The 24,427-nt window shown below is 42.3% G+C and overlaps 1 protein-coding gene across 2 annotated transcripts in view; it reads right to left on the bottom strand.

Annotated features, from left to right (window-relative positions):
• Positions 1-299: 299 nt before the first annotated feature.
• The window catches only part of CASC3 (CASC3 exon junction complex subunit), a 33,559-nt gene continuing 9,431 nt past the window's right edge, over positions 300-24,427 (bottom strand). Inside the window, exons 4-13 of one of the 2 annotated variants that reach the window (XM_077252384.1) lie at positions 20,843-20,992; positions 19,926-20,077; positions 19,620-19,799; positions 18,809-19,467; positions 17,074-17,135; positions 15,361-15,469; positions 15,167-15,265; positions 13,140-13,354; positions 5,326-5,448; positions 300-3,720 (exon numbers count right to left, since the gene is read on the bottom strand). In XM_077252384.1, coding sequence (XP_077108499.1) covers positions 3,679-3,720; positions 5,326-5,448; positions 13,140-13,354; positions 15,167-15,265; positions 15,361-15,469; positions 17,074-17,135; positions 18,809-19,467; positions 19,620-19,799; positions 19,926-20,077; positions 20,843-20,992 — 1,791 coding nt within the window. In that variant the 3' untranslated portion in view covers positions 300-3,678. Of the gene's footprint in view, positions 3,721-5,325; positions 5,449-13,139; positions 13,355-15,166; positions 15,266-15,354; positions 15,470-17,073; positions 17,136-18,808; positions 19,468-19,619; positions 19,800-19,925; positions 20,078-20,842; positions 20,993-24,427 lie in introns of both variants that reach the window. The other variant, XM_077252383.1, reaches the window with a different exon arrangement.

The following is a 24,427-nucleotide window of genomic DNA, read 5'->3' as shown; positions in this document are numbered from 1 at the left end:
TTTATTTTTTTGCCTAAAATACAAAATGAAAGGTGTTCTCTTTAACTTTAGGCCTTTGAGAGATAATTTAATCTTCAACTTAACTGTTCACATTAACTGTAATTTTGACCACGGTTTCCCAAACTTTTACATGCCATTGTATACCTGTTAGACAAAGAGGACAAAGTGCTCGCTGAATCAGCCAATCGGCAAGGAGTATTGGGGAGTCTGAAGAATAGGTGATCAATATCAAAAAGTTTTAGAGAATACTCTTACAGGTGGATTTATAAGCAGTGTAAAACAAATAAAGGCAAACAGTCTTGTATGAAAGTTGGAGATAACCTCCAAACAAAAGTTTTATTAACTTAGAATTCTCACAAAAATACAGTTTGTTTTTTCAAGGACAAAACACCTGCACAGGACAAAATGATACAAAAATTATAAAGCCATCACAGTGTGGTTAGGTCAAGAACATTTCAAGAACATGACTAAGCAAGAAAGGGAACAATAATAGGATAATCCATCCACGGCCAGCGATTAGAGATACACTTCTAAGCAACAGACTAGGTGTAGCACTTGGTATGAAAACTCAGGCAAGGAAGCAATTAACACGTGGTTTACAAAGCCACTTTAGCCTAGATGAACCAACATCAAAAGGTAGTCATTTACAGTTTTGCAAACCTTACAATAGGGGATATAAAGCTTTGTCAATTGCTGTGTATGGAGGGGGTTAGCTGCTCTTTACAAGAGCTAAGCCAGCTCCTTTCTCCTCCACAGCCAATATAGAAGCAGAAAAAGGTCATGAAATGAGCAGTCCCATTCATACAAAGCACCAATAACACCGTCAACAAAACAGAGGAACACAAAGCAAGGAATGGAGCTGCCGAAACTCTGAATAACTTCAGAACAGAGAACTTCTCAAATCAAAGATTTTTGTCTTCCCGTTTTAACCAAATGCAGATACCTTCTAAATATGTACTTTAACCCATACATTCCACTACTAGTTTAAAAACGAAAACTTGTTATAAATGACCTTTTGTGTACAGGTAGATTCACACAAATGTTTCCTCTCCGTCTGATAAAAATGGTCTGATCATGCTAATCAGACTCTGATCAAAGTGAGATCTGTTTTTCTCAAAGATGGAAAAAAAAAAAAAAAAACCTCTCTCAATCTTCTCCATTCAGTCCATAAAAATAGGACTGCAGTCGGATGTCACTGGAGTGCGGTCTGATATTTTCCACATATCCATAGACTTGCATTGTTGATTTTGATCTGACTCTTGGCTCAAAACTGCCCAGGTCAGTGTCCACGGAAAACCATCAGACGTGTGCACAGCCCCAAAGGTTAGGATGGGTGCAAGTATAATCTGTGAAAACCAATAAATGCTGACTGTTGTGTGCACGAGCCTTCTCAGCATCATACGGATTTCTTTGACAACAGTGTCTCCCAATCTACCTGCAGCATCTCCATCGTCTACAGGCTGCTCGCCCTACTGATGGATCTCATCTACTCATGTGCTGTATTGTGCAGACATTAGATATACGACTACAAGGTTATCTCTAGTCAACTATTCGAGAACCTAAGCGTCACCTACAAACAAAGACAGATTCCAGCACGAAAGTTGTCCCTCCTCTAAGATCTGTTTCTATTCGGTAAAAAACAAATTGTCCTGAACATTGAACATCTGTGGTAATAAGCCCTGGAGATTTGGGGATAACTATAATATACTTTTTTTTTTTTTTTAATGTGGTGAAACATCTTTTATGAAACAATTGACGTCATTAGAAGGAAAACCCCCAACGTACACACTGCAAAGCCTAGCATAGAGCCTAAGGGAGCACAGAACAGAAGAATATCCATGGGTCACACTCAGTCCACTCAGGCCTGCACTAGAAATAAAGATATTACTGGTATCCACTATGTTCCTATAAAGTTTCTATAGTTTTCAGTGCTTTATGAGCAAATCCCATCACCACACCATCCACTGAGGATGCTAAGGACACAATATGCTATGTCGTCAACAATTATACCCTACTATATTACCATTAACATAGAAGCTGCATGTGTGCGAGTCTCTAGGAACCCTAAGGCTTGGTTCACACAAAGAAAAAGCTGCAGTGACATACAGACCATTTTGCCCCAGCTCTATTAAAAAAAGCCTTATTGTTCTTGGCTGCATTCAACTAAAAAAACTGAACCAATCCGCAGCATGTTGGCACTGTTTTGTCTGCGATGCAACGTGTACACTCAACCTTATGGAGCGAAGTGCTATAAGCAGGACTTCTATATATATATAAAAAAAAAAAAAAAAGTGTATAACGGATAAAGATTTTCTTCATAGCAAGGTTTTTTTTCAATATACAACTGTGGGTGAAAAGTAAATGCTGGCCATAGTGATCTAATGGCAGATCATTCATCATCCCAGAACATGGTTGCAAATCCAAGCAGTGGTCGGTTGTTACGTGCAATGCTGACTTTCTTTTTATGCAAGAGGTCCTATACAAGTGCAGAGTTGCTGACCCACTCAATATGTGATCAATATGAAAATCGCATAGGCATTTCCTTGCTACATAGCCGTTTGCTGATATATGGGCATTGGTCAGTACTGGCATACTTAGAGTTATCTGAGATTTATTTATTTTTTTTTAAACTATGGGCCTAAAAACTAACAAGCAGATAGTTGCTAACTGCCTGGTCTGCTTGCCACCGATCTCTACCTGCTGAGAGCAGTCATGGGCCGCTCCTGCGGCTTCCCGTAATGTCACGTTAACAGAGCAGCCATTTCTCTTCCGCTCTGCTGACGGTGCTTGACTGCTGATGTTTTGCTGATTGACAACTGCCTAACTGCTGGAACTTGGCCATCAACCAGAATGACAACGGCAGTCACACCCCATCGACAGAGCAGTACGGAAGAGGAACAGCTTCTTTGTTGATGTGAGCAGCAGATTCACCGGTATGGGCGGACCGTGACCACTCTGAGCCAGTACAGGGTAGCAACTACCTGCCTGTAAGTTCTTAGGTCCATAGTAAAAAAAAAAAAAAATTTGTTCCAGGAACCCCCTTTAACTATATAACAGCAAACAATAAGATTACTTGGGAGGAACGTCACTATGGACAATTGAAAGAGCGCAACAGAGAATCTTTGGGCCCCAAGACCAAAGAAAAAAAAAAAGAAGTTATTATATGCCTTGTGGTATTGCTAATTTTAATGATAAAGGAATACCCAAGTATATGTAAACTACAGTCAAGGGTCAGAACTTGATTTCAACTTGTTTTCATGACTTGTTCTCTCCAGGATAAAGTCTTGGAAACACTTTCTTTACCATCATTTTAATATCACTATTGAATTGAATACTTTTTATTAGCAGCACTTTTACTTGCACTTTTTTTCTCCAAATAAAAAGCTTTACAAGAAGACAGAAGAAACTTAGGCACGCAGCAAACTAAAACTTTCCTTACATATATCCAAACATGTAACAATATACATTAATGGTCTATCAACATACCAAATATTACATATTTATATTGGTGAATGCTTCAAGATTCTGTAAAAGAACAACTTGAAGATATAATAAAATTTGCGTAATCCCACATATCCGGAGGGAATACTTAAAAAAAAAAAAAAAAAAGTACTGGTAAAATACTGTTCTATAATCAAGGACACTCTTCTTAGGAAAGGAACCTTTTACAGCATTCGCTCAGGAGCTGCTCTTTTCTTTAACCTTCAAGTGTCTGTTTTCCTGAAAGAAAGGATTTAAAGAAGCATGTATTATTTTCTACATTAAAATGGACAGATGGTGGAAGGGGGATTTCACCCGGAACCCTCTGATCACAAGAACAATTGACTTGTGAATCCAGTTTCCTCGTGGTCACAAGGTGTGCTAAGGAGATGACAGTAGCAGCTCATCATGCATGCAGTCAGTGGATAAACTCTAAACCTATGGGCACTGAAAAAAAGAGGATTTCCAAAGGCAAAGATGAACTTGACACATCTTCGTCAGGGTCACACAAGTTACTGGAGAAGTGAATATGCAAGCAGTTACTTTAACTCCTCCTGTCTGCCATCTTGTGGCCAAGATGGGCAGCACAGTGGTCAGTGGTTCTAATCCCAACATCTGGCCCCCAGTGATCCAGTGGATAGGTGACAGTGCGACGGTCAAGAGTGACAGATTTATGTGACTGATTACCTGCTGCAGTCTACATAATGCATGCATGTGGAGTTCTCATAATCTGCAATTATTTTTCGGCAAGTTGTCCATTTTCATACCCACAGCTTGGATATTCTAAGATTTTTGCAAATCCACACATTGCAGATTTTTCCAACTCACATTTTTGCTAAGTTTAAAAACGCTCTCAAAACACAACTGAACCCAGACGGCCATATATTTCCTTAGTAGTAGCAGCTTCAGTGGAAATACAGTATTACGTTGCAGCAAATGAATTAACCAGTTCAAGACCAGACCATTATTCCCAGTTCCTGACCTGTCACATTTTCAATTTTCATGGTTCAAAGAGCTGTAGAATTTTTTTTCTCGCAGATATTAAACAAATGTTTGTATCTTTTTTCATGAGACATGAGGCTTTATTTGTAGATTACTGATGTATTGTTTGTTTTTTGCAGATATCAGGCGATATCAATAGGACAATAAGGGAAATAACTTTTTGATTATTTTTTTTACATTACCACAAAGGCCAACTGAGATACATTTAAAAAAAAAAAAATGTGTTCCCAATTCTTTAACAATTATTATTTTTTTATGTTTACAAAAGGCCGGGGTAATAAAAAGCAATTTGGGTTTGCAATGGCATTTTTTTTCCTTTTATTTGTTCATTTTATTTTTCATCTATTTTACCCACTGGGCCCTCAATAAGATCATATAAGATCTCTAGAGAGGAGGCATTTCAATAATTTAAACTATTTTTATTTTCATCTTATTTCATTTGTAACTTAGGCTGGCATATTATGCCCAGTTACAAGGGAAATGTGGATGCATAGCAGAACTGTCTCCCTATAGACAGCGATCACATGATTGATTTGTGCGGAGGAAGCGTTGTCAGTGCTTCTTATTACTGCATACAAAACGCTTCTTTACTACTGTGTATACAGTGATAGAGAAGATACAGATGGTAATAAACCGTCTCTGCCTTCTCTATGGTGTCAGACACCCAGATCACTGCTTCCATAGCTTATGATCGCTCTGCAGCTGCGCTCCTATACAGTGACTGCAGAGTAGGAGCGAGACCGCCGGGACGTTTAAAAGTCTAAAGGTGGTCAGAAGCAGTTAGAGAACCATAATCACAGAGTAACAATCAAGGGAAAAATGTCACAATCTCAGACACGTTACCTCTGGTGGTGGTGGTTTTATAGTGACAGGTTGTGATGTACGCCGTGGCGGTGAAGGCTTCGGCTGAACTTGCTGCTGTACAGGGTTATAATACGTTACCCCTCCATATACCTGGGGCTGGGCCTAGAGGGTCCAAATTTAAAACAAATTACACTGTATTAATCATGCATAAAAACTCATTTATTAATGAATATATATATATATATATATATATATATATATATATATATATATATATATATATATATATATATATATATATATATATATATATATATATATATGTATATATATTCCAAAAAAGAAGGCAGCACTCCATTTTCCATATGACTGTGCAGAGTTTAATCAGACCACATGTCTGTGCAGCGACGTTTCGGCTCTGAATGAGCCTTTCTCAAGCAGTGGTTACATTAGCTGTGTGCATATTTATACCTTTTTAACATGATCCTTAATAAGTGCCATTTGTGTCCAATAAGATGCAATACAATTATAAAATCCTTCACATCCTTTGGACAGGTACAATAAATGAATTGGATGATTTCCATGCATTTTTGAATACAGTTGACCAAACAATTAAATTTACATTAGTAAAGTCTAAATCTGAAATCCAATTTTTGGATGTCCTTATTGAATTGAGAGATGGTCAACTGACAACTACATTGTTTGTAAAGGAAACGGACAAAAATAACCTGCTTCTATATGACAGCCAGCATCCAAGATCCATGAAAAGATCTATTCCATTGAGCCAACTATTAAGGGTTAGACATATTGTAAAAGAAGAGGATAAAGTTGATGCAGCAATAGATCTGTTGGTAAAAAAAATTTTAAACAGAGGATATCCTAGGGAGTTGTTGCAAATGACAAGAAATAAGGTAATGGAAAAGGATAGAATGGAATTATTAAACAGAGGACGAAAAGAGAAACGTATGAAGGTATACAATAGGATCCCATTTGTCTCTACATATGGAGAAGAGAGTAGAGAAATTGCAAACATTATTAAAAAACATTGGTCAATGCTAGGAAAATGTCTCCCTGATGTCCAGGAGTTCAGAATGCCACCACTAAACTCATACAGAAGAAATAGGAATATAAAGGACATCCTAATCAAATCAGATATTGGTTCTAAAAAAAAAGTACCCAAAGGTCACTAACGGGATATAAGAGAAAGGGATGTTTCCCCTGCCTGAATTGCATAAATTGCAAACACAATCAAAGGATCTACTTTTCAGCACCCAGTAACAGGAAAAACATATGAAATTAAACAATACTTGACCTGTAGCTCTGAGTATGTAATTTACCTGTTGACATGCCCTTGCAATTTATGGTATGTGGGTGAGACAACTTGCGAATTCAAAACGAGAATGAATCAACATCGATATACCATTAGAAAAAATAGAATGGACCTCCCAGTCCCCAAACACTTCGTTGAATGTAAACACATGGAAAAAGATCTAAAATGTAGGATTATAGATGCTGTCCCAATACAGCGAAGAGGAGGGGATAGGGAACAGATTCTCAAAAACGAGAATTGATGTGGATATATGAACTAAATACCCTTAGACCCAGGGGCCTCAATGCAGATTTTAAGATACATACAATATTATGAGAACGCTCAGTAATCTAATACCTAATATGGTGAAGTCCTTAGATATAGTATTTACTATTTTTAAATGTAGGAGCATGCTGATATAATTGTCAATATGTATGTTCCTAATTTTATATTTGTTTTATCTAGATGTTGTCTAGTATCCAAACAAGACTTGATGATTACCCAGAGGGACCCTGCAAATATGGAGGACATTCAGAAAAGCATATTTTGAATATTCTATTTGAGTATGTAATATTGAGTCTAATTTTGGTAAAACTATATTGCTATTCCTTAAATTGTCAGACTGTGGGCCAATAAAAGCAGTTTAAATATATATAATGTCTCTTTTATATTTTTTTGACATTATTTGTTACTCTTTTGTTCTAGTGTGATCACAAAAAAAAAAAAAAAAAAAAAAGTGCTGCTGCTATATAGTGGTTCAAACTTGGGGCAGTTTGACCTGAGAGGGTTAATTGCAACTGGTGGAACGCTATGTGACCCTCGGGGATGGCCTGGGGAAGGCTGAGCCTGGGAAGTCAGGGCAGTGTTATGAACATTGTATCTAAAAAATATTGCGGGCATCATCAGATGAGGACACTACAAAGTTGGTGGTGCTGGAAAAGACTGCCCGCTATTTAGCAAGATTATGTGATCAAGACGGTGTTGAATGCCCAAGCTCCCGCGCCCGTCATAGAATAATGGATTAGCATAACAGGATGATATGCCACTACAAAGATGGCGACATATAGCGCGTTTGCGCATGCGCCGGTATTCTGATACTTGGATTGGCCGGCAGCCCGACATAGTCATATGACGCGCTGGACATGCGCAGTTGAATCGTAGGAACGCTGAGAAAAATGCTGTCCTCCAATAGTAGCGGGTCACACTGGGGGTAAGAACAAGTGGAATATGAACATAATATATACAGTACAATGTTTGGATGGATTAGTTTACTAATATATAACTTATTTTGCACAAAAGCACATATGCACTTTACAAAGATACCACTAGAGGGCAAATTGAACATGTGAAGGATTTTTAGAATTGTATTGCATCTTATTGGACACAAATGGCACTTATTAAGGATCATGTTAAAAAGGTATAAATATGCACACAGCTGATGTAACCACTGCTTGAGAAAGGCTCATTCAGAGCCGAAACGTCGCTGCACAGACATGTGGTCTGATTAAACTCTGCACAGTCATATGGAAAATTGAGTGCTGCCTTCTTTTTTGGACTTTACGCATTTGAGTTAACCGGTGAACAGGTTACCTGGAGGAAATTGCACCCGGAGATAAGTTTAAAGTTTGTGCTGTTCCTTTTTTGTGAATATTATAATATATATATATATATATAGTAGCGTGGCTAAAGGGTGTCTAATCGACGGGAGATATGTGTCACATAGATGGCTTGCCGCTGTGATGTAACCATAGCTACCTATATGTGTGTCAGGACCTGTGGTGATGTCACAACCACATGTCTGATCATGTGATGGGTTCTGGGCGTGGTTAGACCTATAAAAGAAAGCCTAATGCTTAACACAGTACATGTGTGGAGGTGCTAGCCTCCAGAGTGTGTTAAGGGTCCAGGACTGAGCCTGTAGGAATGGACACTTGTTTTTCCTTTGCCTGAGCTAAAGGCTATTTGTTTTCTGTTTATGATAGTTGGTTTATGGAGCAATAAACCTTTGAACTTTTGTTGGAACCTGCCTTCTAAGTGTCAGCCGTCGCACCTGAGTGAGTGAAACCCCTACAATTGGTGGTAGACGTGCGGGCAGCGTTCCCAGTGGAGACGTAAGTCTATTTTTGAATGTCCTGGGTCAAGTCTGCTGTAAGCCAGCAAGCATTGCCAGGGAAAATGGAGGACCTGCTGAAACACTTGGTCCAGTTGCAATCACAGCAAGGGCAACGGCAGCAGGTACAGCAAGAGACCAACAGGCTGTTGATGCAGCAGATACAACAGAACCAGCAGGAGCAACGGCAGCAGATGCAGCTTCTGGCAACCGCCATCCAGGGCAAGACGAGCACCCCAACCCCAGGTCTGGCTGATGACACCCACGTCCGGAAGACGGTAAGACGCGCATTGCAGAAAATGACTCCCGGGGATGATGTTGAGGCCTTCCTGACGGTGTTTGAGAGGGTCGCTGAGAGGGAGAAACTTCCGCCAGAGCAGTGGGCAGAGGTATTGGCGCCTTACCTGACGGGGGAACCTCAGAAGGCGTACTATTTAACCTTGCAGGATGCCAAGGAGTATCACAAATTGAAAGCCGAGATTCTCGCACGTTTGGGGGTGACACTGACTGTTAGGGCACAGCGAATTCACTGCTGGGCCTATCACCGGGATAAACCGCCTCGCTCCCAAATGATTGACCTGTTGCACATGGTCCAGAAATGGCTGCAGCCAGAGACCTCTACGCCTGCACAGATGGTAGAACGGGTGATGATGAATCGGTTTGTGCATTCCCTCCCGAGGTCCATACAGACTTGGGTTGCCCAGGGTGATCCCCAGAATGCCGACGAACTGATCGAGAGATACCAAGGGATGGAAGGCTCCTTCGGGAGGCAGCCCATGCCGTACTGGGGGTCCCAGAAAGGTGCTGAGTCCCAAAAAGGGGTGGGGCGTCCAAGGTCACAAAGGGCTGGGGAGGTGGTGCCCAAGGTCCCTACGGGTGATATTAATTTGCTGGAGGTGCCACGGGCCTGGACATATAGCTGCCCGTTGTTCCCAGACCACTGAGCAGATGGACTGCAGCATGGGACGCCGTAGTTCATACTATGCATATCCATCCTGCAGTGTGAACTCTCCGCCCAATGAGGGGCCTCAAGCATGTTCTGTAAAAGTGAACGGTCGAGCAGTAACGGCGCTGTTAGACTCGGGGAGCTTAGTGACCCTGGTGACGGCCACTTTCCCTCTCCACCTGCTCCCGGGAAAGAAGGTCGGCGTGCGGTGCATACATGGTGATGCAAAGGACTACCCTATGGCCAGGGTGGATATTGAAACGGCGTGTGGTACTGAGTCCCATGAAGTCGGTGTTGTTCGGGACTTGTTGCACCCTATAATTATTGGTCGGGATTTCTGTTTGTTTTGGGATTTGTGGGGTAAGGGTTCCGAGGTCGCTAGCAAGAGTAGGGAACCAATGAACCCTAAAAAGGTATCGCCACACCCATAGACAGACAGGTTTCCTTTTTGTGTACTGGATGGGGATGAGGAGCTTGGTGAGGTAAACTATAAAATTCACCAACCAGGTAGACGGAAACCAATCCAAGTCTACCATGTCAACCTCATCAAGCCATGGCAAGATAGAGCCGGCAGTTACTCCGTCTTTCCTCAGCAACCCAGAAGGTGAGGTTGGAGGGGCTAAGGCTACGTTCACATTTGCGTTGTGCGCCGCAGCGTCGGTGCCGCAACGCACAACGCAAACAAAAACGCAGCAAAACGCATGCACAACGCTGCGTTTTGCGCCGCATGCGTCCTTTTTTTCATTGATTTTGGACGCAGCAAAAATGCAACTTGCTGCGTCCTCTGCGCCCGGACGCGGGCGCCGCAGTGACGCATGCGGCGCAAAACGCAAGTGCACCGCATGTCCATGCGCCCCCATGTTAAATATAGGGGCGCATGACGCATGCGGCGCCCGACGCTGCGGCGCCCGACGCTGCGACGCTGACCGCAAATGTGAACGTAGCCTAATATAGCGGAGACGCTTTCGAAGGCCCAGAAACAGCAGTGCCGGGAGTTACTTCAGAAGAACAGGGACCTGTTTTCAGAGTTGCCCGGGTACACCAAGGTCATAGAGCACGAGGTCCTGACAGAGCCACATGTGCGGGTGAACATGAAGCCCTATCGAATTCCTGAGGCACGTCGAGAAGTAATCTCCAAGGAAGTGGAGCGTATGTTGAAGCTTGGAGTCATTGAAGAATCTAAGAGCGGTTGGTCGAGCCTAATTGTCCTGGTCCCAAAACCTGATGGGGAGTGGAGATTTTGCAACGACTATAGGAAGTTGAATGAAGTCTCCAAGTTTGACGCATATCCCATGCCCCGCGTTGATGAGCTCATCGAAAGGCTTGGGCCCGCCAGGTACATAACCACCTTGGATTTGACGAAGGGGTATTGTCAGATCCCCATGGCACAGGAAGCCAAGGAGAAGACGGCGTTTTCTACACCAGATGGATGCTTCCAGTATGTCCAGATGCAGTTTGGCCTACAGGGAGCTCCGGCGACCTTCCAGAGGGCTATGGATAGAATCCTTGCACCCCATAAGGCATACGCTGCTGCGTACCTGGATGATATCGTCATCTTTAGCCCGGACTGGGAGAGTCATCTGGAAAAGGTCCAAGCGGTGTTTGATGCTATAAGAGAGGCGGGGTTTACAATAAACCCGAAGAAGTGTGCCTTGGGTAAAGAAGAAGCTAAGTACCTTGGATATATAGTGGGTCATGGAGAAATAAAACCCCAAATCAGTAAAGTGGAGGCAATTCAAACATGGCCAAAACCAGTTCCCAAAAAGCAAGTTAAAGCCTTCCTGGGAATCGTGGGATATTACAGGAGGTTCATCCCAAACTTCGCCACGATGGCTGCGCCTCTGACTGAGGGTCCGAAGAAACAGAGTCAGCCTTCCAAGAAATGAAAGAGGCTCTGTGTAAGCAACCCGTTCTGATGGCCCCAAACTTCAAGAAAGAGTTTATTCTTTAGACAAATGCCTCAGATGTTGGGGTAGGAGCAGTCCTTTCCCAAGAACTACATGGGGAGGAGCATCCTGTTCTGAGTAGGAAGCTGTCCCCGTCTGAAAAGAACTACTCAGTCGTAGAGAAGGAGTGCTTGGCCATAAAGTGGGCGGTGGACACATTACGGTACTATCTGCTGGGACGTAAATTTAGACCGTTATCCGACCATGCCCCACTTAGATGGATGAGGGAAACGAAGGGTAGAAATGCTAGGGTCACCCGTTGGTTCTTAGCCCTGCAGGACTTCTGTTTCCATGTGGAACATAGGGCCGGGAAGCTGCATGGTAATGCTGATGCCCTGTCAAGAATCCCTTGTCTAGTGGGGGAAAGTGCCAAGCCCCACGGCTTTAGGCAGAGGGGGGAGGTATGTAGCGTGGCTAAAGGGTGTCTAATCGACGGGAGATGTGTGTCACATAGATGGCTTGCCGCTGTGATGTAACCATAGCTACCTATATGTGTGTCAGGACCTGTGGTGATGTCACAACCACACGTCTGATCATGTGATGGGTTCTGGGTGTGGTTAGACCTATAAAAGAAAGCCTAATGCTTAACACAGTAGATATGTGTGGAGGTGCTAGCCTCCAGAGTGTGTTAAGGGTCCAGGACTGAGCCTGAAGGAATGGACACTTGTTTTTCCTTTGCCTGAGCTAAAGGCTATTTGTTTTCTGTTTATGATAGTTGGTTTATGGAGCCATAAACCTTTGAACTTTTGTTGGAACCTGCCTCCTGAGTGTCAGCCGTCGCACCTGAGTGAGTGAAACCCCCAATAAATAAATTATATATATATATATATATATATACATACATACACACACACATTATGATGCATATAATGCCCCAGGAAGAAGCTGGCGGTGAAACGTGCGTCGGGGTGAGGGGACGCTAGAGCTGGCCATCCATGATTCCTGTAATCTGCCACCATATCTACACATGGGTACTAAAATTATAAAGGGACTTTCTTCACAAAAGAATTGGCATGGGAGGCTTTATTTGTGTATACGGGGTGGATTTTAATAGTTCCTCCTCAACCATAATCACACTTAACTCTTTCTATTTTCTCTGTTCACTGGAATGGCACAAGTGAAATTCTAGGACCCCCTCTTGATCGATGACAGTATTGGGTTTGATGCTTGTGTGTATTTTGTGTATTATCAGTGTACCAGTTAGACCTTTTTCTAGGTACTTGGTTTTTGACATATGATATCCCAGGTGCGTAATAGGAATCATTTTTAGATTGGGGGGGGGATGGATGTCACAGAACTTGGAATTTTTCTAATACCCCTTCTACATATTGATATATCCTACATTATCTGGATTGTACACATTGTTCATATTTTTGGCCACACTAGCGTCCACTGTAGCAAACACTGCTGTTTTTCTGTTTTAAATTTTTTTGTTTCACTAAAAGTGATTTTAATATTATGGATCTCTTCGGTGCTCAGCTTTGTGTACACTCGAGTGTGTGGCTCGAATTGTAATATTTTACAGCAAGTCTATCAGCTTACCTGTGTATTAGGGTATAAATGAGCCGGTGGTGGAGGAAGGGCTCCTGGAGGATACGGGTATGTTGGATTTCCAAAATTAATGACACTAGGAGGGGCAGTAAAGTAGGGAGGAGGTAATAACTGTTGCGGAGGTGGCTGTCCAGGTGGGATAGGAACTGGGCCAGGGTAAAGGTTTGGGGTAGGCATCGGAGCAGCAGGCTGGTGCGGGTGCAAACCTGAAATACATAACAGACTAAATTATCCCGTAACACTGGGTGAGGGTAAATTCACTTTTAACAAGATTGAATTAACACATTTCAAGCAACACAACCACCAAGAGAAAAAATAAAAAAACTGTTGCACATGCCCAATTCTAAAGACCTTTTAGTAGGGAATCCTGGAATTTCTATTCATACTGGGGCTGAAAACGAATGTTATTTCTTGGGCTGTATGAAGCAGGCGTAGATGAGGCTAAGCTGCAACACCACTCACATGTATGGACACATAAATATAGTTCCTAATGTCTCCCTGCAGAATACATTTGGAGTCAAACACATACCTCTCCCTGATGGTATAGGATGATGGATAAATATCTGTCTAATCATAAGCAAACCCCTTAATTTGCTGAAATGCAGCCTTCACCTTACATCACTGAGGCCTGCAGACACTCAGTGTATCACTTCCCAGTCCTTTGGTGAACAACCTGCCTTCTGTTACAGACAAATACTTCACATTTCCACTCAAAAGTCCAGAGCACCTGCAGCCATTTTTTTTGCACCACAGTTGTTATGTTTTCTTGCCTACTTGAGTCACTTGTTTCCATGTCGAAGTTATGACTTTTAGGCTGCAATCCTTCTGGAAAAAACAAAATTTTCGGCCACATTTTTCAAAGCAATAGACTGATGTAGTTGGGTCCCAGTGGTTGCTGCCAGTGCCAACGACGCTGCTGGACATCTTCCGATATCGATGGTAAGTTAGCATGTTGTATCTTTAATCTGCTGCACCAAGTTTCTTTGATCAAGGACTACGTCTATAGTCTTCAAAGTTGCCCATTTCTTCGTGCCAATTCAAAAGAGCTTGAACACCACATCATAAATCCTCAGTCTGCTTTGAAATGTTTGCCTGGGAGAGACCTTGCTGATGCAATAGAACTACCTTGAATCGTATTGCTGTGCTCAGTCTTGGTGTATAATATAACAGCGTTTGGCCATTCCTAACACAGTTTTAAGCCTCATAACAGCCGTTTCTGCTTCATTTAATGATCCCTAAAAATGGAGAAGCTACAGGTCTCAGAAAATGGAGGGGTTTTTTTTTTCTCTTTTACAAACTTTGGATTTTTATTTTTACCACTTAAATAACAAAGAACCTATACAAATCACCTGGAGAATCATAATGGAGGGTCAGTTTTAGCTTTCAGTGAACATGGCTAAAAAAAACAAACAAACAAACAAAAAAAAAACGCACACAACTGTGGAATTGCACTTTTTTTTGCAATTTCACCGCACCTAGATATTTTTTCCCCGTTTTCCAGTACACGGTATGGTAAGAGCAATGGTATCGTTCAAAAGTACAACTAGTCTCCCAAAAAACAAGCCCTCACATGGCCGTATTGACAATAAAATAAAGTTATGGCTCTGGGAAGAAGGGGAGCAAAAAATGGAAACGCAAAAATGGAAATACCCCCGGTCCTTGAGGGGTTAAAACTTTTTTTTTACATTGCAATATTTTGTTTCCACAGTTGCCTAAAAGTTTTGCACAGTACTGCATATATGACCAGAGTGCCATATAGATCACTGAGGAGTCTGTAAAGTTTTAGGCATCAAGGAAAACTCAACAGCTTTTTGCAGCCACCCCATGTGTTAACATTAGTGAAAGAGTGTCTTCATCCTGAACATTTTCAACAAAGGATTTTTTGTTTGTTTTCCTTAACGGAAGCTCCCATTTAAAATGTGGCTCTGACTAGAGTGTCAAAGATCTGTGTGATAATTGTACAACTATACACCACAGCATCAATCACTGCAGACCAAATATTAAGATACTGGAAGTACCTGGGTGAGGAAGGTGCATTTCTTGCTGTACAATCAACCCTTGGGGGGGAATAGAAGGAGGATTTTCCCCATGAGTGTATATTGGTCCTTGGAACTGGACTGCACAGAAAAAACAAAAATGTCTTGAGATGTATAAAAAGCAAACAAAAAAAAAAAAAAAAAGAGAAACTCTGAAAACCTTTACTGACACTCACGTGGATCATAGTAATGTCCTTCCATAAGGCTGATGTGCATGGGGGCAGGGTCAGGCACAGGTCTTTGACGCTGGGAGGAATATCGCTTCACACGTCCACTTTGAACTCCCTAGAAGAAAATAAGGGGAAAAAAAAAAAAAAAAGTTTACCCAGCCACATGGCAACGTTTGTATCTAGAAGCACTAATGCTGGGCTATCCTGCTACCCATGTGGCCTTCAAGTGTGGTATGGCCCCAGAGTGCAAGGAATTATCAGTCATGGAGTGAATGAACACAACTAATATTTTGCTTGCAGTTTATACCAATGTTTCTGTGTTGTGGTTTCGGCATTTCCCTCATTTTAGTGCAGGAAATAATTTGTCTTGATTCTGGTAGAAAACTAGGAGGCCCAAGATGGCATCCAAGATATAAAGGCTGTTGAGGAACTACAATGCAGTTGTCAAAACTGAATAACGGTCCATAGCATTAACCAAGGATAAGTCCATTATAAGGTCAGAGGATAGGGAACACACACACAGATGAATAGGAGCTGATCTACAGTACCCAGCAGGAGCCACTACATTGGAAAGGCTATGTGCACACCTCAGGATTTCTGGCAGAAATTTTCCTGACAAAAACCGGACATTTCTGCCAGAAATCCGCATGCGTTTTTACCGCATTTTTTGTGTTTTTTCCCAAATGCATAGAAAAACGCAGGAAAAACGCAGAAAATCCGCAAAATTAATGAACATGCTGTTTTACCACGATGCGTTTTTTTCACGGGAAAAAAAACGCACCATGTGCACAAAACATGCAGGATGCATTCTAAATGATAGGATGCATAATGTATGCGTTTTTAATGAGTTTTTATAGCGTTTTTAATCGCAAAAAAAATGCGAAAAAAACCTGAACGCGTGCACATAGCCAAAAAGTTATGGGTTCCCCCTGCAAGTCTTTACCTATCACCAGTTCCCAGAGCTGTCAGATGTAATCGGTGGGGTGCCGAATCCTCACCAATCTCATATTGATAACCTTACAGCCCCTTTGTATGAATCAGTGTGTGTCAGGAGGCCACCTGTCATATGCAGTTGAGCACCCACCGCAATTTCCAAGATTGGATGCTGTGGATGAAGACACCAGCACAGATACCTAGATCTCTGCCACCAATCCATATATGGGTGTTTTTGGCATTTGGAATGCACCACTGAAAATGTTAAAATAATTGCTGCGCCTTATAGGGGTTGTTCACTACTAGACAACCCCTTCTTAAACTAAATGTTCGGCCCCAATAAAATAAATAAACCTATACTCGCCTCCTGTGGCGGCTCCGTTCCAGCGGTATCAGCACTCTCAGTTCCGGGACTGTGATGCGGTGAAATCAGCGCTGGTGTCACAGTTTCCTCCTCCTGTCGAAATGAGCATGAAGAGGAAGTCCAAGTTCAGCTGTAGCCCGGACTTCCGCTGCATGTTCAGTTGGTCTGAAGGCGGAGACAGTGACGCCAGTGCTGTTTGGATGATGGACATGTGTCATTTCACCGCATCACAGCCCTGGGACCGCGAATGCCGACACCGCTGGAACAGAGGCGGCACAGGAGGGGAGTATAGGTTTATTTGTTTCATTGGGGCTGGACATTTAGTTTAAGAAGGGGTTGTCCTACTAGTTGTACTTTACGACCCAAACAAAGCCTGTTTACTAAAAATAAAACCAGGCCTGATGTGATCCAAGGTTACTTACCATTCCTTCCATGCGGTTGTACTGAGGCGGGCCACCTGTCATGTGAATGTGATTTGGAATTCCTGGTAAAAGGTAAATGACATATCTAGTCAGTTTATTAAAAAAAAAAAAAAAAAATCAATCAATAAATGTTATTTGCCAACTGTTGGAGGGGACTTCATTACAATGTATTACATTATGTAATTTGTCAGTTATTGCCTCACTTCCTCCAACACTTGATTTATCGAGACCGGTGGTGTTGTGCCAGTCTTGATGAGGAAATTTGCTGGTGTCAGATGCACCTAAGATTCATTAAGAAGCACATGCCCCTTAAGGAATCTTAATAAAAGGTATCATAGCTACAAGATTATCTTATTTTTCACACTGAGAGCATTATTTTTTCTTAATGAATCCAGCGCATCTGATCTGAAGAGTGATGTGTACCACACTACAAATCTTTGACAAGCAGGAGTTGCCATCCTCCGGCCCATCCCAGCTTTGCCCACTTTGTCAAAGGTGGGCAAAAACGCCAGAAGTCAGCCTTGCCTTGTGCCAAAAATTTGGGACTTGAAGTTTTTTCTTTATTACACACCAGATTTGTGGCATAAACACTGATAAATTGGGCTTAATGTTCGCACACACGCAGCAAATCAAAATCTGCAAATGCATTACATACAGACTTCATCCTTTGCATGAGAAACGGTGAAGATCTGCAACATAAATTGACCGTTGCTGTGAATTTTACATCGGCACTATGCCAATTTGGGCTGCAGATATTTTCTGCAGTGTGTAGATGAGATTTGTTCACAAACCCCTTACCACCATGAATGGAAAATGCTGTGCACCATTGGATCAGGGCTCCACCTTCACCCCAGTCTATGCCTATGCAGAGTCTGGGGCAGTGGGGTTCCTCTGGGTGAGATTGGTTAATGCCCCTAATGTTATCAGTTGCAAATTTTCCACTCACAAATTTGGAAAAGAAAATGCATGTATGATGTGTGTTAACATACAGAGCACCATACAGAAAAATCCTGCTGAGATGATTTGTGCCTAAGGTTCAAGTTAAGCGACAATAGAAGCTAGACAGGTAATTAAATGGAGCCAGAGGATTTCTTCCAACCAAATCACTAACTTCTGAGCGGTACATGGTAAAGAAATCCCTAAAGACTCCTTTTGGAGGGCAGAGAGTGGGGAAAGGTATAAAATAATGAAATAAGCTTCATATATCTTGAAGACACAGTTGCTGCAGAGCCATCTCTCCAGGACTATTGCAGTTTCTGCAATGATGACATCCCATCAATCGATTAGAGAATGCTGCAACCAATCACTGGTCTAAGTGGTGACATGTGCATATGGGGCACATGATTACCGAAGCCAGTAATTGACTAAGGTGGCCACATTAATAATGGGCAGGATACCATGATTACAGGGCTGGCCAGGATCATCAGAGCAGCCAGGGTACCTTTCACAGTGGAAGCTTAGTAGAGCAGAACAGCCTAATTTCATTATGTAAAATTAACTCAAGTCCAGGAAATGGCCTAGCTCTCGTAACTAAGCATGTCCAGTGTTTCTTTTCAGGCCTCCACCTCCAGGAATGAAAAGTCCAGGTGAAGGATTTTAGTGCAACATACACAGGACATGTCAGTCAATACCATGAGGGTGGGGGGGGGAATGTATTTATTTTCTTAAATATCACAGCAAAAGATAGTTGACTTGTACACTAATGGTACGAGCACAAAGCAGGACAACTCCTTACCACGGGCAGAAATGTACGCCGACTGTCCAGGACTCCAGTTTTGATCCGAAATGTTGACCTGTGACATCTCCTGTTCTAGTCCTGTCACACTGCCCTCTACTGGAGGCTCCCATCCACTAGGCTTCACTACAGGTATTTGAGGAGAGGGCTCGGGAACCACTTCATTAGGCATTTGAGGAGGAGGCGGCAATTCAGGGAATGTAGTGTCATCTATGCTTTTTCCTGCTTCTCCTCCTTTAATGCGACTCCTCCTTACTCTAGAATAAGACTTCTTCTCCACAGGCCGATCTGGCGGTGGAGGCGATGTATCTTCTACTTGTTTCTCGGGAGTTGGTTCAGCTTTGTTTTGCGCTTCGGTGGGCGTTTCGCTGGGTTGGGGGGCAGCCTGCTCCGTGCTTCTCCCTCTATAACTACCATACTCCTGCCTCCTCTCTGAAGGAGCATGTGGGGCAGGGCCATCTTCTGGAGGGTAGCTGGCAGAACGGTGATCTTTGTATCCTTGCCGAGGATAGGTCCTATTAGGAGGAGTTCTGCTGTGATTGGGAACACTGCGATTGTTGTAGGTTCTTTGTGGAGGGGCAGAATTAAACTCTTGGTAACGGTTTGGTAAAGGTCTGTTAGGTTTTTCCTCTTGGTCTTCCCTTTGAGGACTGCTGTACCTGCAAAGATTATTCAACATTTATAATGCAATTCTTTAATACAGAGCTTCTAACTTCAAGCACAAAAAAAACAAAAAACAAACAAGCTGGTACTACCTCCTCTCCCCTCAAAACCAGTAACAGGACAAAAAAATACATAGTGGTTAACAAACCTTGGCTTTCTTGGTCGACGTGGGCGAATCTCCTCTGAATTTTTACATGACCGGATGTCATAACCATACATAGCTATTAGTTCATTTCTAGACTTTGGAGCTTGCTCATCTTCCCGAAACCGATCGTGCTCCCACCGACCCTCATCCTTCCAAAGTTTGCGAGGGTGGCGTCCCTTAGGCCTGAAACAGAAATTCTATTCAGTGATTACATTGATTTCCAGCTAGAGGAAACACATTAAAAAAAAACAACAACAACAAAAAACAACAGACACCGCAGACAAATATCCTACTAGCAGATGCTCTCACCTGACTTCCTCATCATTTGTGTGTCCACGCAGGTCATGCTCAAAGAAGAGTCCCTTGCGAGGAATATAGGCTGGATTCTTCCGGTCTTCATCGTCATCTAGTCTTTTCTGAGACTTCTTGGTGGTCTTATTCTCGTCTGGCTCTGTGCTCTCCTAGGAATAGGATATGTAAAGCAATGAGGAATAATCTCATAATACATAACAGCAGGTGGAGCGAATAAAGTGAATAACACGGATCATCTCAAGACACTGGCTCCTATCAAGGATATATAGTGTAGCCCTAAAGTAAACATTAATATCATGTGGACAACCGAGTAAATGTGGGTTAATAAGATGCATTACTTGAAAAAGACAAACTGAGGATATGTGCAATGACCAGCTCTACGTTCTTAGAGTACACTTGGGACCTAATACTGTCCCACAAACCAGCACCTACTTGCTGAAGACCCCAAGTGCTACCCTTCATGGCAGCACTATTAGCAAATGGCTGTGCTCTCTGTCAGTAGGACAATGCCCCCTGTCAGTAGGACAATGCCCCGTTACACTGGAAAAACTGTTCAAGAAACAAATCAAGAACATAAAAAGTTCAAGGCAGTGACTTGGCCCAATATTCTCCGGATCTCAAACAAAATGAGGATCTATGGGATGTGCAGGAAATACAAATCCATAGTTTCCGGTGTCCCCCAATGAAGCGAGAGAGAAATACAAATCCATTCCATGAAGGCCCAAAATCCCAAATTACTGGATGCCAACATCTTGGTGCCAGATTGTACAGGACACCTATAGAGCTCCTCTGGACCACAGCTGTTTTAGTAGCACAAGGGGACTTACATAGTATAAGGCAGATGCAATTAATATAGGTTTGGAAAATGAGAAGTGATAAAAAATAAATAAATAAAAAAAAAAGTTATTTTTCACCTGTCCATCCCCACTCTGACGCTCCCCCGTTACTGCTCCCTTTGACTTGGGCTTTTCCTCTTTTGGAGCAGGGGTCTCAGTGGCATTATTTTCCAATTTCAATGTGGTTTTAAGGGCATCATCCTCGCTGTAACGAGCCTCCTCCTCCTCCTGGATAGAAATACAATTTTCATACACGTCAAGCTTCCCCCATCGCATCCATTTCTTAAACTCAATTACCCTGCTGTTCCTCCTGACAACTTCCATACGCCAAGACCCTCTCTCTTAGCAATGTCACCTGCGGTCTCATCAGAAAAGTGCTATTGGTAAATGTAGATAACTGACAACGCTTCCTAGAAAGGATGGCATCAGGCACCCAGAGCTGGCAAATAAGTGGCAGCTAATGATTAAGTACAAGTGCTCGTTACTCGACTGTGCCTAGAGTGCTCGGGTACTCACAGAGTATCGCTGGTGCTCGAGTGACATGTCAAGAGTCCCCACGGCCACATGTTTCGCAGCTGTTAGACGCCCACAAAACATGCAGGGATTGTCCGACAGCCGGGAAACATGCGGGCGAGGGGACTCAAACATGTCACTAGCACCTGCGATACTTGGTGCATACCCAAACACCCTAGGAAAACTCGAGTAACGAGCACTCATCACTAGATGTAAGGATGTATTAACACTATCAAGACATGGGTTTTTTGTTGTCATTTTTGAGTTTTTTTTTTTTCTGGAAGGAGGGAGTGGGCAAGTGTTGGTCAAAACAAACAAAAGTTTTCCCCATAATGTTTTCTGTGTACATCAGCGTTTTAGGTGACTGTGTTGGTGCCCAAGTGCAATGATCGCAAGGCACCGATTGGCTTTCATGGCAGCCCCCGCGGCTGCTATCAAAGTACTCCTATGAAGCTCAACCACACACAAAGCTCCATAGGAGTTTGAGACTTACACAATATACTAAAATACTCCCGTTTTACAGTATATAGTATAATCGATAGAACAATCGCAGATGCAACTCACTGAAAGGGCTGAAACATAGTAAGAATAAAAAAAAGTTTTCAAAAATATAGAAATTCAAATAACCCCATTATACCCCATAAAATTCATCAAGGTGTTTTTATTTGTCATGCAAAACAGAATGTAAAACGTACGTTCTATAAATCAATAGTACAGTCCGTTGACCAAACAAAAACAAGACATCACACAGCTCAAATCGAAGGAAAAAATAAAATGCTATAAACCAAAAGTTTTTTGCAAACATATGAATTAAAGGGAAGGTACCACGCTTGTAATCATTAATAAATCAATGTAATGTATCATAACATGCTGTTATAACCAAGTGTTGATTACATTTGAGACATATTTCATGTGTTATACGAGTTTAACCCCTTAGTGACGGAGCCAAATTTTTTAAATCTGACCAGTGTCACTTTATGTGGTAATAACTCTGCAACGCTTCAACAAATCCCAGTGATTTTGAGACTGTTTTTTCGTGACACATTATACTTTATGATAATGGTAAATGTAGATCAATATGTTTTGTGCTTATTTATAAAAAAATAACAAAAATTTGAGAAAAATGTTAAAAAATTAGCAATTTTCTAAATTTGAATGATTATCCCTTTAATCCAGATGGTCATACCATGGCAAACCATTAATAAATAACATTTTCCTCATGTCGGCTTTACATCAGCACCATTTTTAAAATGTTATTTTATTTTGTTCGCATTTTAGGAGGTTTAAAAATGTAGCAGCAATTTTTCATTTTTTCAAGGAAATTTACAAAATTTATTTTTTTAGGGACTTATCCATGTTTGAAGTGACTTTAGGGGTCTCATATATTAGGAAACCCCCAAACGTGATACCATTTTAAAAACAGCACCCCTAGACATATTGAAAACTGCTGTCAGATAGTTTATTAACCCTTCAGGTGCTTTACAGGAATTAATGCAAAGTGGTATGACAGAAATGAAAATGTGTATTTTTACCACCTAAATGCCTCTAACTTCTGAACAGATTACTAGAGCTGCTAGACTGTAAGGCCGCTATTTGGTCGTGAATTGCCATCGCAAACATCAGGACCACAAAATAATGATCTGAGGGCACCAGTTTGGATAAAGAGGAAACCCCCACACTCTGTTAACCATTTATAATGATGTAGTCACCATTGACAGCAGCATCTAAGGGGTTAAACAGATATGGACGGTGCAAACACTGATTGTGGCTGATGCAGCAAGTTGTCAGCTATAGTGTCCAGTCAACAGCTGCTGGATTGTCACCTGTATGGGGAGGCTGTTCTCTTATATCTCAGGTCAGTTAAAAGACGTATTGGCTGTCACTAAGGGGTTAAAGAAGGCACTGGGGGCTGACATCATGCTTTCACAGTAGCAGCACGATACTTTCAGTGTCATAATATGGCACCCCATGGTCATAGGAGATAACAGATGGACTCTGACCCTCTGTATTGTAATAGAACTGTCGTTGCTATGAACTGGGCACGCCTCTGTGGGCTGCACAATTCACAGTAGTGGGAGTGTTCTGCTGCCATATTCATGGAGCCCTCAGATCTGCTAACTAAACATAAGCAGTATTGCTTCCAACAGAACAGATCCTAGATTGAGGGCTGGCAGTAATAAAATGCAGGAGAAAAGCTCGGCAGAATAGCAGAGACATCAAGGAGGAACAGTGTACCATTATCATTATTGGACCAGGAGCTGTCAGCTCAGAGCAGGACCTGTGATTCATCCCTTCCTAACATAAGATAAAGAGCTGCAGGTCTGCAGTGAATGGCCAGGCATTGTTGAGGGGGGGGGGGAAGAGTGAATCATGTAATCTGGGTGAGAGACTGATGGGAGAGAGAAAGTCAGTAACTGCTAGTGATCGAAGATCACAGGGCAGTCGCCCACAAAATGACACTGCCCTGTGATGCTACTCTTCATTCTGCCCCAGGGTTACTAGACCACCCGAAAGGGGAGGGAAATGGTGATGTCAGCAGTTACTGACCCAATTTTGCTGCTAGCAGTAAAGCTGGTAAGTCTTAATATAGCTGCTTGAGGTCTAAAATGGAAAATGCTCCCCCTAGTGGTAAATATATTTGTAAAAAAATGTATGCGGTAATATTTTTCATAAAGAAATGCTTGCAAACATTGCATTAATACATTGTAATTATTATTTTAAGCTTAATTTCACAAAAAAAAAAAAAACTATAAGAAAACTGGTGACACCTTCTCTTTAATCCTATGCAATTAGGAGCACATGTGAAATCGTGGACATATCTGTGCCCTTGCGGTTCTTGACTGCTCGTCGCTCTCCCAGTCAGTGGAGACAGAGGTAATATCAGGCGGTCTCCACTGTCAGTCATAAAGCGGGCAGCAACGGCCAGGAACCGCAACGGTGGGCATACCGGTGTACCTCAGCACCTCAAGATTCCCATCACCTGTCGTCGCCCCCAATTTCTTGACTGACAGAAGTGATGTGGTGCTGCAGAACTTCTGTCACCACTGTCAATCAAAAAGTGGGGGAGGCGGCAGCCGGGTAAACACGTAGAGGAGCCAAGAACTACAAGCAGGGCTGTGGAGTTGGAGTCATAGAAATTGAGGAGTCGGA

The sequence above is a fragment of the Ranitomeya variabilis genome, chromosome 4 (genome assembly GCF_051348905.1).
Source record: "Ranitomeya variabilis isolate aRanVar5 chromosome 4, aRanVar5.hap1, whole genome shotgun sequence".
In the NCBI taxonomy this organism is placed as follows: Eukaryota; Metazoa; Chordata; class Amphibia; order Anura; family Dendrobatidae; genus Ranitomeya; species Ranitomeya variabilis.
Note: the sequence above shows the minus strand (reverse complement) of the source record. Positions and strands in the feature narration are given on the sequence as shown.